This window comes from Bremia lactucae, linkage group LG6, assembly GCF_004359215.1.
Source record: "Bremia lactucae strain SF5 linkage group LG6, whole genome shotgun sequence".
NCBI classification, from domain to species: Eukaryota; Oomycota; class Peronosporomycetes; order Peronosporales; family Peronosporaceae; genus Bremia; species Bremia lactucae.
In genome coordinates, this window is record NC_090615.1 from 4,125,503 (window position 1) to 4,136,310 (window position 10,808).

A 10,808-nucleotide genomic window follows, 5' to 3' on the forward strand; every position below is an offset into this window, starting at 1 on the left:
GTAATTGACCATCCCCTTAAGTACCAAATGTACTTAATGGGGACTGTGTAACATTAGGGCAACTCTAGCCCGTTACAAAGCCACACAGGAGTATTAAAAAGATTTATTTAATAAATTTAATTGATAATAAACTAAGCCTTGAGAAATAGTGAATTCTTATGGTAGTTTAAGAAAAATAGGATTTTTGGTGCATGATTTTAATGGGATTTCTGCTTTGCAATATATGACAAGGGCTGGTAAGTTTTAACTAAAAGGAATGGCCAGCCTTGTAGGTAGCAAGCGCCTCGTGGTCGATGGCAACAACGAAGGTGTGCTCCATAATCTGCTTGCATGTCTTACTCAGCAAATATCTTACGCGATTAAATGGCGCATCCAGCGTGCAAATTAACCAAAAAGCAGCGTCGGCGAGAGCGCAAGCAGGTTAACAAATTGCATCGTGAAAGTCTTGACCAGTTGTCATCTGATATTTCTGTACCGTAGACACCAGCAGATAAAATCGAATTTCAGTATCGCACTCAAGTGCAAGAATGCGCTCGGAGAAATGATGCAAAGCAGGCGCTGGAAGTCTACGAACACATGAAGCGCAAGGGTGTGAAAGTGGCCCCGTACATCTGCAATGTCGTTATCAATGTTTGCAGCAAAGCTGACGATCCAGCAGTCTACCAGAGTCGAGCCTTAGAAGTGTATCAAGACATGCGGGGTACAAGCCCTAGTATCAAGCAAAAAAAAAAGAAGGCCGATTCGGATGAACCTATGTACAGCGCCATCATTAAACTCTGTAGCAAAGCGCGGGACTTTGATGCATGCAAAATGATTGTTGCTGAAATGGAGGCAGCGAAAGTTGAGCCAAAGCTGCGTACTTTTGGCCCGCTTTTACAAGCGTATAGTGATGCTGGCAACTTGAACAAAAGTATGTGGGTTTACGAAAAGCTCGTTTCATACAAACTCGAGCTTTCTGAAGACGATTATGTGGCGCTGCTGCGTGTGTGTTCGCTAGCTGGCCACGCTAAGCACTTTTATGCAATTTTAGAGTGTTTTATCGACGATATTTGGCAGCCAAGTTTGTCGACGTGGGATGTGTTGACTGACTGGTTTAATAGGTACGTTGATATGTTCGCGCGATGGAAATGGCTATATTTCGCGTATTGGTGACTTCGCTTATGCTACAGTGAAGCAGCACGAGTAAATGGACATAAGTGGAGAGTGACGCATGGCACTGTAAGCACCCAAGGCGTATGCTCTGTTACCGGTGACCAATTGCAATCGATCGAGCTGTCTGTGGAAGTAACAATGGAGCTGTTGGCCAAGGTACATTTCATGTGTAGCCATGTGCATTGTGCAATTTAAAATACTTAGACTTATTTTGTATTTGTTTTTATTTTTCAGATTGAAAAGCTTGTGCGCACTGACGAAAAGCGCATTGGTCAATGGGACGATTTTAAGCAGTGGCTTAAAGAGTTTGGGCCGTTTGACGTGGTGATTGATGCTGCCAACGTTGGCTATTGCAATCAAAATTTTGACGGGTGCGTAACACAGCTATGATACTAGCTTGGCTTCATGTTGAGACCGTATTTGTGAAATCTGACGACGAAGCTTGATTGTTGCAGTGGTGGTTTTGATTACGCGCAAATAAATCTCATGGTGCAGCACTATGAGTTACAAAAAAAAAAGGTATTGATCGTATTACACGAGCGTCGCACCTCAGACGAGCAGGTGCCGGCGAAGCACCGCAAGCAGGTAGCGCAATGGCGCAAGAGCCATACAATGTTTAACTGCCAGCATGGTAACAACGACGACTGGTACTGGCTCTACGCTGCTGTGAAGCTCGGGGGCCGCACGCTCCTGGTCTCAAACGACGAAATGCGGGACCACCACTTCCAAATGATTCATAACCGCGCTTTTCATCGCTGGAAAGAGCGCCACCAAGTGCATTACCAGGTACACGGTTGGCGTGTGACGGTAGAGGAGCCACTGCCGTATTCGGCACGCCCCCAGCGGGTCGGCAACAATTGGCATTTCCCATCAGCTGATGTGTCGGACAAAGACAGCACTGACACTCCACGAGTTGTTGATTGCAAATGGCTTTGCGTTAAACAAGACTAGAAATGCGTTAGAAATAGACCTCAAACCTCAACACGGTGCACGAATTTGCTCAGCTCCATTCAAGCAATATGAAAATGTCTAATTGCGTTTTAGACCTGCAGCCGATAGGTACACTTAAGCATCACTTCACCCGACTCAAATGACATTAAATAATTCGCCGACACGATACAATAAGAAGAGGAACGACAATCTATGCGCTAGTAAGTTCTGACACATTGAATAGAAATCACGAGCGCAATTTTTGAAATTATTGCAAGTGAGACACTTACAATGTTCAGGATTAGTAAGCGTTACCAGGTAACACTTTCTGGACTCTTGAACAAACCTTTTTACTCATAATTAGCGGGACCACTTCAATGCTAAATGCGGTTCAGCTTTTTCTGATGGTCTGACGTACTGGTTTGTAAGGCGTTTGACGCCTAAAAATCATTTGACATCAATCGAGTGAATGAAAGATACAAGACTTTAATTGCCTTGTAGATTTGCATTGCTGCTGTTTCTATCGTGTAGCAATGGCGGGCTCAAAATTACTTATCATACGGACGCATAAAACTTGTTTTATTGCGGATAATAAGCTATTTCTTAATAATGAAGGAAGCGTCTATCTCAACGCCTTTCTTCAGACAGGCCTAAAGAGTTTACATGCCCTATTTCTTCAAGAGCACAAAATTTGGAAGCTTCTGCTTGACCGAAGTAGCTCGACGACCTAGTTGAAGCCTGATTTGTGCCGCAAAGCACGGGGTAATTATAATAAAAATTTACGGCTTTTTTGCAACTGCCGCAAATAGTACCAAGTCAAAATAAAAGAAACCTCGAAAATCCAGTGTACAATTAGTAGTTTAAGAATCGCATGCTCATATTTTTTATCGATGGCTTGCAAGTAATGACTTAAATCTTGCAATGGTCTCGGATGAGGGTTTTCGACAAGCCACGTAGCCAGTGACGGTGTAGGAAATTGTTAAATAAGACATTCGTGTTTTCCCACAGCTTTGCTGAATGTACTCTTTCACAGTCATGAGAACATACCTGCATTTTGATGGCGACCTCTTGCCAAGCTCTCCGAATGTTAAGATGCCAATGCTTCGAATTGTATCCCGATTTATCATTTTATTTCCCGAACCTATAATGACGCTCGTTTCGACGATTTAGGTCTGTTGTTCGCTGGACATGATTGGGGATCCCTCTAGTTCAGAATTAGATAGGAATAAGGGTTTAAGGTGCTTAGAATCAATACAACTTGACGTCTTCTCCAGCGGTTTGAGGTATGATTGTTGGTGCGAAGGGAGCAAAATTAGATAATTAAAAGGCTAAGACGTACGATCATATTATTTTGCAATACGAACACAGTGCTAGCCTTTTTTTAGCAGCCTTTCACAACAAAACCAAATGTGGTCGAGTACGAGCCTACGCAGGAAAGTCATACGACACAAGCCGCCTTTAGCAATCGACAAGCCAGCTGTGAAAGATTTGACATCCACAACAAGATAGCATTGACGCTGATCCAAAGCAACAGCGTCAAATGCAGCTTCTAGCGTCATGATAATATTTTCGTTCTCGGTGTAATTGAAGGTGATTAGTAGCTTCATAATCGGCATGCACGCCAGTCACTCTTTTTTTAGCTTTGTGGGGTTCCGACGATAGTGCCCCCAAGTCCATTCACCCCTTTTCGCACACGACCAGATGATCGCGTTTCTAGGCGATACAAACACAAAGGTAAGACTGCCTCTCTTCGCGAGACGGTAGACAGGCCACGAATTATCCCTCGGCCTGACATACTGAAACAAAGTGGTTTTACGTGAGTAAGGACGTGGACGACGCTATAGGGGAGCATTTTTCGTCTTCCCTTCCCGCATTTCCAGACCGCTTCTCACCCTCTCTCCCGCCCCCACTCACTGTCTCGGTTCGCGTGTGCCACGAAACTAAGCCAAAGGCGTTACTTTGAACCGACACAGCTGCACCGAGGAGACTCGGAACGCGCCTTCTTGCGCCACGTTATGGGCAACTCGTGCACACGCAATAGCGAGGTGCGTGTCCTTCGAGGCACGCCTCGTAATGTCCTTTATAACGTATATTAAACTTGTGTTATGTTTAGTCTCAAGTTCTCTCAAGAGACCAGGCCGCAATCCTGCAGCGGTAAGGCCTTTGTCTTCCCCTCTTGCTTACAAATCGCTCACGTTGTTTCGGTAGCAGACACACTGGCCAAGGACGAGATCCCGAACGGGGCCGATGGTCGGCACCCAACGTCGAGTGCGTAGACCTTGACACTTTATTAGAAGCGCCTTCGCCGACTGCAAACAAGAACGCGGCGGCTCGACGTCGCAAAAAGTGCGTGTTGCGATTTAATCATAATTCTATCTCGCGTTATTTAACGCCTCCTCTCTATAGACGCCAATCGTTATCCGATCGCTTTCACGGACCCCGCCGATCCGCGAAACCGCCTCGTCCACCTCGTGCGCCTTCGTTTGAAGATCCAAACCCATTTACCAAGTCGCGATTGTATCGGAGTCGCACAGAGACTGGACGTCGTCCGGTGTTATTGCCTGAAGAGGATCTCATCCCCATCTATCATTCGTACGAAGACCCGGGGTATCTTGCAGGCGATCCATTCGAGTTACAACCTTTTGATGCCGATTGCATTCTTGGGAGTCCTATTAACTCTCCGTCAGTCATTCATGCGCGATGGGGCGAACCCGTGGATGATCCGGATGAAGAAAATCTTTGTCTCGACTTTTCGCCAAATCCGTTTAAAGTGGGTTTTTGTATCAATTGCATGAAGCAACACGACGTGAAAGAGAATGGAGAAGTCGCGACGAGGAAAGAGTACAAGCGAATTGCTCGTCCCACGATTTCCAAGACAGCAGCCAATGCGCTGGACAATCCCAGTGCGATTCCAATTGCTCGAAGCTCCATTACGATGATGTCTGATGGAGGCCGCGAGAGTGATATTGACTTGGCCCAATTGCTGGCTCAAAGGAGAGAAGTACTTGCGAGGTTAAACAAATTAAACCACCAAAAGGACAATTTGAGGAAGCAACCGAGTGGAGGAATGATGGGACGCAGAGCTGGTGCGCCTGAAATGATTTAAAAGCATGAAAGCTAGATGGAAGGTTATCTCATTATTTATGTTATTGTTGTTGCAGATCGCCACACAACCATTAATTTTGGAGACAGTTCGCGCAGTAATTTGCGAAAGGTGGGCTCACGACCGCCAGGGTCGGGCCCGATCGTAAGCTGTGGCACGTCACTGAGCATGGCGCCACAGCCAGCTTCATCACACAACTTTGGGGCTTCTAAGAGTGTAAATATCGCCTCGCGTTTGTACGATGACGAAGAGCCTGCACTTAATGTATGGCTATAGAGAGAAAGGGATCATAAATGTGAAAGGCGGGCTATAAATAGTTTGTGGATGTCTCATTTTTTATCCACCGCTTGGGGGTTTGCCGCGGACGATAGCTGGAAAAAGCCCCCGTTGTACGACTAAATTCAGATGATGCGTCCTTATTGACGAGTGGAGTCAATAAAAAGAACGGAATTCCAATAAGCGAGCGCTTTGAAAATCACACGAGCTCGGACTCTCCGACATGAAGGAGAATGGGGACTCAGATTGTTTAGCCTTATTAAGTAGGTGACAGCGTAAAACGCGAGTTAATATGTAATATGAGCAACCGTAGTATTATCTCATTGCTATGGAACCATGGTCTCTCTCTTATCTGATCACTGGCTAAAGTTATCACAACGCGTGGCATCGGGAGGGCTTCATGGAGGCAAACTACAGGCGTTGGTTGCCACGTGATAGATCGTAAAGTTGTGATATAATCCTTTGGTAAGCTCATTTTATCAGCTCTTTCTTTAGGACTGTTCCAGCAAATTGCCAAAAAAATATAAAAATAGTTTTTCAATGCTTATGTTGCTGAACAGTTGTTTTTCAGGTGCAAACTTTAAATCAACACGGACATGTTTCTAACGGTGAAGCATTCTAGCAACTTCCTGTACTCCTTCAGAGCAAACGCTGAAACTCGGCGATAGCATGTTTAATGCCAGTTTCCTCCGTCTGCAGAGCAACCTTCTTGGCGGCATCAGCATCACGCACATTTTCGGGCACCTTCGTTTTGTAGTCGTCACGGCTCATTTTCTTGTCTAAACTAACAAGTGACGGTGCAATTTTTCTCAACTTTTTCTCGAGTTTTGCAATCTCGTTGGCAAAATCTACCAAACCAGATAGCAGCACGAAAATTTGCGCTTTATCGTTGACACTGTGCATCGCACAGCCTTGGGGCGGTTCCTCGTCGACAATGCACTTGGAGTCTCCAGCTTTGGCCAATGTACAAAAATCCTCGAGTTGCGCTTCTATAATATTCTTGACAATCGTGTCACTACACTTGATAAAAAACGTTGGACGCACATTGTTCGCAAGTCCGTACTCGGCACGTACGGAACGAGCTGCATGAATCACTTCTCTCAACAGCTCCATATTAGCCTCGGCCTCTGCGTTTGTCCACTTCTCCATCAAAAGGGGGTATGGCGCAATCGTGATACTGGCAGTTGAACGCTTGCCTGGCAGACGTTGCCAAAGCTCTTCTGTCACGAACGGCATGCTTGGATGCAGTAGACGTAACCCAAACTCAAGACAGACATACAAAGTCTGTTGCGCCGTGAGCTTGGCGTCAGTGCACGCTCCATTCATCACGGGTTTGGTCAGCTCCAGGTACACATCACAGAGATCATACAGCCAGAAATTATACAGCGCCATCGTGAGCTCACCAAATTCATAGGCTGCAAACGAATCGTTGCACACTTGAATAGCATGATTCAATCGGCTCAAAATGTAGCGATCACGAGGATTTACGACCGCGTTTGATAGAATTGTGTCGGCCAAGTTCTCGGCTGCGGTAAATCCACCTTCAAAGTTGGACATGGCAAAGCGTACAGCGTTCCAAAGCTTGTTGCAAAAGTTGCGGTACCCCACAAGACGTCCTATGTCTAGATTGATATCACGACCTTGCTGCGTGTACGCCAATAGACCAAACCGGAGCGCGTCGGCACCACACTCAGGAATGCCTTCTGGAAAGTCAGCAATTTGACTTGATTTCGCCTTTGCCACCTCCTTAGCCGGTAAGTTCCCACTCTCCAATTTTTTAAGCAAGTCATCTAATGTACAACCGGCAATGATTTCCAATGGATCCACTACATTACCCAGACTCTTGGACATTTTACGCCCATACTTGTCACGGACCATTGAGTGAAGATAAATACGTTTAAACGGAAGCTTTCCAGTAAGTTTTTGCCCCAAGAAGACCATTCGCGCAACCCAAAAGAACAAAATGTCGTAGCCCGTTTCCATCAATTCTGTTGGGTAGAAGCTCTTGAAATCCGACGTGTCATTTGGCCACCCAAACACCGCAAATGGAAACAAACCTGCACTCACCCACGTATCCAAAACATCCTCGTCCTGCTCTAAATCAACCACTTCCAATGGTACGCCAAGCTTCTTGGCCGCTTTCTCTCGAGCATCCTCTTCTGAAAGACCCGCAAACCATCGATCACTTGCGTTCTCAGCATTCTTGTCCACGAACGCCTCATCCTTTATACGAGCAAAGTAAGCAGGGATTCGATGACCCCACCACAGTTGGCGCGAAATGCACCAGTCACGAATGTTTTCAAGCCAGCGAAACCATGTTTTTTCATGTCCTTCAGGCAAGATAGTCAGCTCTTTGTTTGCCACGGCAGCAATGGCGTCCTTGGCCATTTGATCACAATTAACAAACCATTGGGGCTTCACAAGTGGCTCAATAATATCTCCCGAGCGCGAGCAAATGCCTAATCGCATCTTGTTGTCTTGCTTGCCATGATACAACCCCTTGGCTTCCAGCGCTTTCTCCACTGCAACTCGCGCATCATAGCGCATCATACCTGCAAAATCACCTCCATTCTCGTTAATTGCTCCATCATCCGTAAGGACGTTAATATACTCGAGATTATGGCGCTTGCCACATTCGTAATCATTTGGATCATGCGCAGGCGTAATCTTCACAGCACCAGTACCAAAAGCCATGTCCACAAGCACTGGGTCCAGCACAATCGGGATCCGACGGCCATTAAATGGATGGACAACATACTTTCCGTGTAAATGCTTGTACCGCTCGTCCTCAGGGTGGACAGCGACCCCAGTATCACCCAGCATTGTCTCTAGACGAGTGGTCGCAACAATCACTTGCTCCGTAGTAGTCCCTTCCACAACATACCCAAAGGATGTGAGCACACCAAATTCGTACTTAAGCTTGGAATCGTGTCCCGGTACGGCCAATTTCGTCGGGGTCTCAATATCAATGTAGTCCACTTCAATTTCCGACAATGCTGTCTTAAGTTTACAGCTCCAATTAATCATGCGGGTCGCTCGGTAGATCAGACCTTCTTCCCATAACTGGCAAAATGCATGACGCACGGCACGACTACAATTGTCGTCCATCGAAAAGTATTGACGATCCCAATCGACGGAGCAGCCGACACTGCGGAATTGGTGATGAATGCGACTTTCGTATTGAGTTTTCCAATCCCACACACGCTTTAAAAAGTCGTCCCGCCCTAGATCATGACGACTCTTTCCTTCTTCTTTCAGTAGCCGTTTCTCAACAACTGACTGCGTCGCAATGCCCGCGTGGTCAGTACCAGGTACCCACAAAGTGGCGTGACCTAGCATGCGATGCCAGCGTGTGAGTGCGTCCTGAATGGCAACAGTCAGTGCATGGCCAAGGTGCAATGAACCCGTGACGTTGGGGGGTGGGATGACCATGACAAAGCGTTCGTTGGGTTTCGCACTCGCGATCTTGTCATCGGAGCACGAAAAGAAACCGGATGCCTCCCACCAATCCTGCCACGCAGACTCGACGGCATTGGGGTTATAAGCATCCAGCATGGGCTCAGTCATGTCTTTCTTTTCGCCCTTGGGTGTTCGATTCACAAAAGCGGGTGGCTTGGAGGTCACTTTCTCCTCTTTCTTCTTCTTCTTGTCGCTCTTGGGCGCCCAGCGATTCGGATCTTTTTCTTTCTTAACACCTCCGCTCTTTTCAGTGCGAAGAGCCTTCTTCATGGCGTTTTTGCTTAGCTTGACCGGCGCAGGAGCCGCAGCAGCGACAGAACAAGGGGAGATATCCGCCATGGTCAGAATCGACTGGCAATAATGGAGTTGATTGACTTCTGTTAAAACGAATAGAATAGTAGCTTCTAAATATAGTATACTAACATACTTGAGCTATACTTAAAGAGACAATTGTTATTTCTAATGGAAATTCTTTAAAAAATTCGCACAGTTGGCAGCCAACTAAATCAACACTACATTACTTTTCCATCATATACTGTCTAGCGTTCAATAGCAAGTAGGGTCTGCATCGTTCGGAAACTCAGCACAATACTTAAGCTTAGCTACTATAATCATTGGAAACTACGTCACATGCGGACTCGGAAGTGTCTTGCAAAAGAAGAAATGAGCGAAATTTTATCATCTCGCAATAGCTCACGGCCACCCACTCCTTAGCAGCCTTTTATCAGCGCTAAGTGCGATTACGATCATTAAAAACCGTCGAAAAAGAAACGAGCAGTCCCAACGCCATGAACGACACCCATCATTTGGTGGGGCGTCACATTTGCTATCCATTCTCCAACCAGAAACAAACTCAATAATCTAACGCAATGGTGCTTCCTCTCTTTATTGCTGGTACTTTGGGTGCAGGAACAGCTACAGCTTACAATGTGTATCAAGCCGGCAGAAGGTTTGCGCTTCCCTCATCAAAAAACGAGATACCAGCTAATACCGCGAGGAGTTTTCCAGCTGGCGTCATCACAGCCGTGGCTGCATATTCTATCCAGAGCCGACTTCTGAAACGCTACGTGCTACGTTTTATCACGTATGAAGTTCCAAAGAATGTGACAAAATGGGCTTTTCGCCATTTTTTTAAAATCGCGACGCCGATTGTTGCACCACGCTTGGCCATTTTATCGACATCAGTAGGCCTTATGGGTTACGTTCGTACCAAGATAAATTTGCGTGGAAATAAACACCACAGTCAAAAATGAAGCGAGCGTTGTGCAACGGAAGAGAGTTGGAGATGTGTGACATGCAATGGCACCTTTGCTAGTATATTTAGATTTGGTACTTTGTAACAGCGAGTTAAATTTTACAATGTTTCTATTTCATTGCCGGTTCTATATCGATCGACAGCTCAACAAAGACTAAATGAATATATGGTGACCCTTTAGACGTGGAAAAGCTCAATCCGTGGTATTGAAATTATCAAGATAAAAGCACAAAATCCACGTCGGACCTTCAAGTCGAGTAAGACAAATGACTGCAAATTAATTGCTTCAAACGCGTGAAGATACCAATGGCTATCTTAGAGTGACCAAACAGGCTGATTGCGTCTGAACGATACAATAAATCTCATTACGTCTCAAAATCTCGCATTCGTCTTTTCATGTAATGTATGAAGAAAAAAATTCAGGCGCTTTATGTAACGGAGAATGGGTATTGGTTAAAAGAACAAGAAGATAGTGTATCGTTACATGAAATTAACACTTAAAGATTGGTAATTTTTATATTATCTAAAAGGTAGATAATATTTGGAGGATATTACTTTATATAGTAATGTTCAGAAATCTTATCCATAAAATAGGTATAGGCCATTATATCTATTTATCCCTCAGACTAATCA

General features: G+C 45.5%; 5 protein-coding genes across 5 annotated transcripts; 3 read left to right on the forward strand and 2 right to left on the reverse strand.

Moving 5' to 3' along the window:
* Positions 1 to 363: 363 nt before the first annotated feature.
* CCR75_003739 (uncharacterized protein) lies at positions 364 to 2,342 on the forward strand (the record flags this gene model as incomplete). Its single annotated transcript, XM_067961832.1, has 5 exons — positions 364 to 420; positions 481 to 1,100; positions 1,170 to 1,308; positions 1,387 to 1,523; positions 1,608 to 2,342. The coding sequence occupies 5 exons, from the start codon at positions 364 to 366 to the stop codon at positions 2,101 to 2,103; spliced, it is 1,449 nt and encodes a 482-aa protein (XP_067818392.1). The 3' UTR covers positions 2,104 to 2,342.
* Positions 2,343 to 3,452: 1,110 nt separating this feature from the next.
* Positions 3,453 to 3,641, reverse strand: CCR75_003740 (uncharacterized protein; the record flags this gene model as incomplete). Its single annotated transcript, XM_067961833.1, has 1 exon — positions 3,453 to 3,641. The coding sequence occupies one exon, from the start codon at positions 3,639 to 3,641 to the stop codon at positions 3,453 to 3,455; it is 189 nt and encodes a 62-aa protein (XP_067817989.1).
* Positions 3,642 to 3,825: 184 nt separating this feature from the next.
* On the forward strand, positions 3,826 to 9,245 carry CCR75_003741 (uncharacterized protein). Its single transcript, XM_067961834.1, has 4 exons — positions 3,826 to 4,127; positions 4,196 to 4,236; positions 4,294 to 5,168; positions 5,244 to 9,245. The coding sequence occupies exons 1-4, from the start codon at positions 4,098 to 4,100 to the stop codon at positions 5,459 to 5,461; spliced, it is 1,164 nt and encodes a 387-aa protein (XP_067817988.1). The 5' UTR covers positions 3,826 to 4,097; the 3' UTR covers positions 5,462 to 9,245.
* CCR75_003742 (uncharacterized protein) lies at positions 6,101 to 9,259 on the reverse strand (the record flags this gene model as incomplete). The annotated part of the gene is made up of 1 exon (XM_067961835.1): positions 6,101 to 9,259. The coding sequence occupies one exon, from the start codon at positions 9,257 to 9,259 to the stop codon at positions 6,101 to 6,103; it is 3,159 nt and encodes a 1,052-aa protein (XP_067817993.1).
* Positions 9,260 to 9,789: 530 nt separating this feature from the next.
* CCR75_003743 (uncharacterized protein) lies at positions 9,790 to 10,173 on the forward strand (the record flags this gene model as incomplete). The annotated part of the gene is made up of 1 exon (XM_067961836.1): positions 9,790 to 10,173. The coding sequence occupies one exon, from the start codon at positions 9,790 to 9,792 to the stop codon at positions 10,171 to 10,173; it is 384 nt and encodes a 127-aa protein (XP_067817992.1).
* Between the last annotated feature and the right edge of the window lie 635 nt (positions 10,174 to 10,808).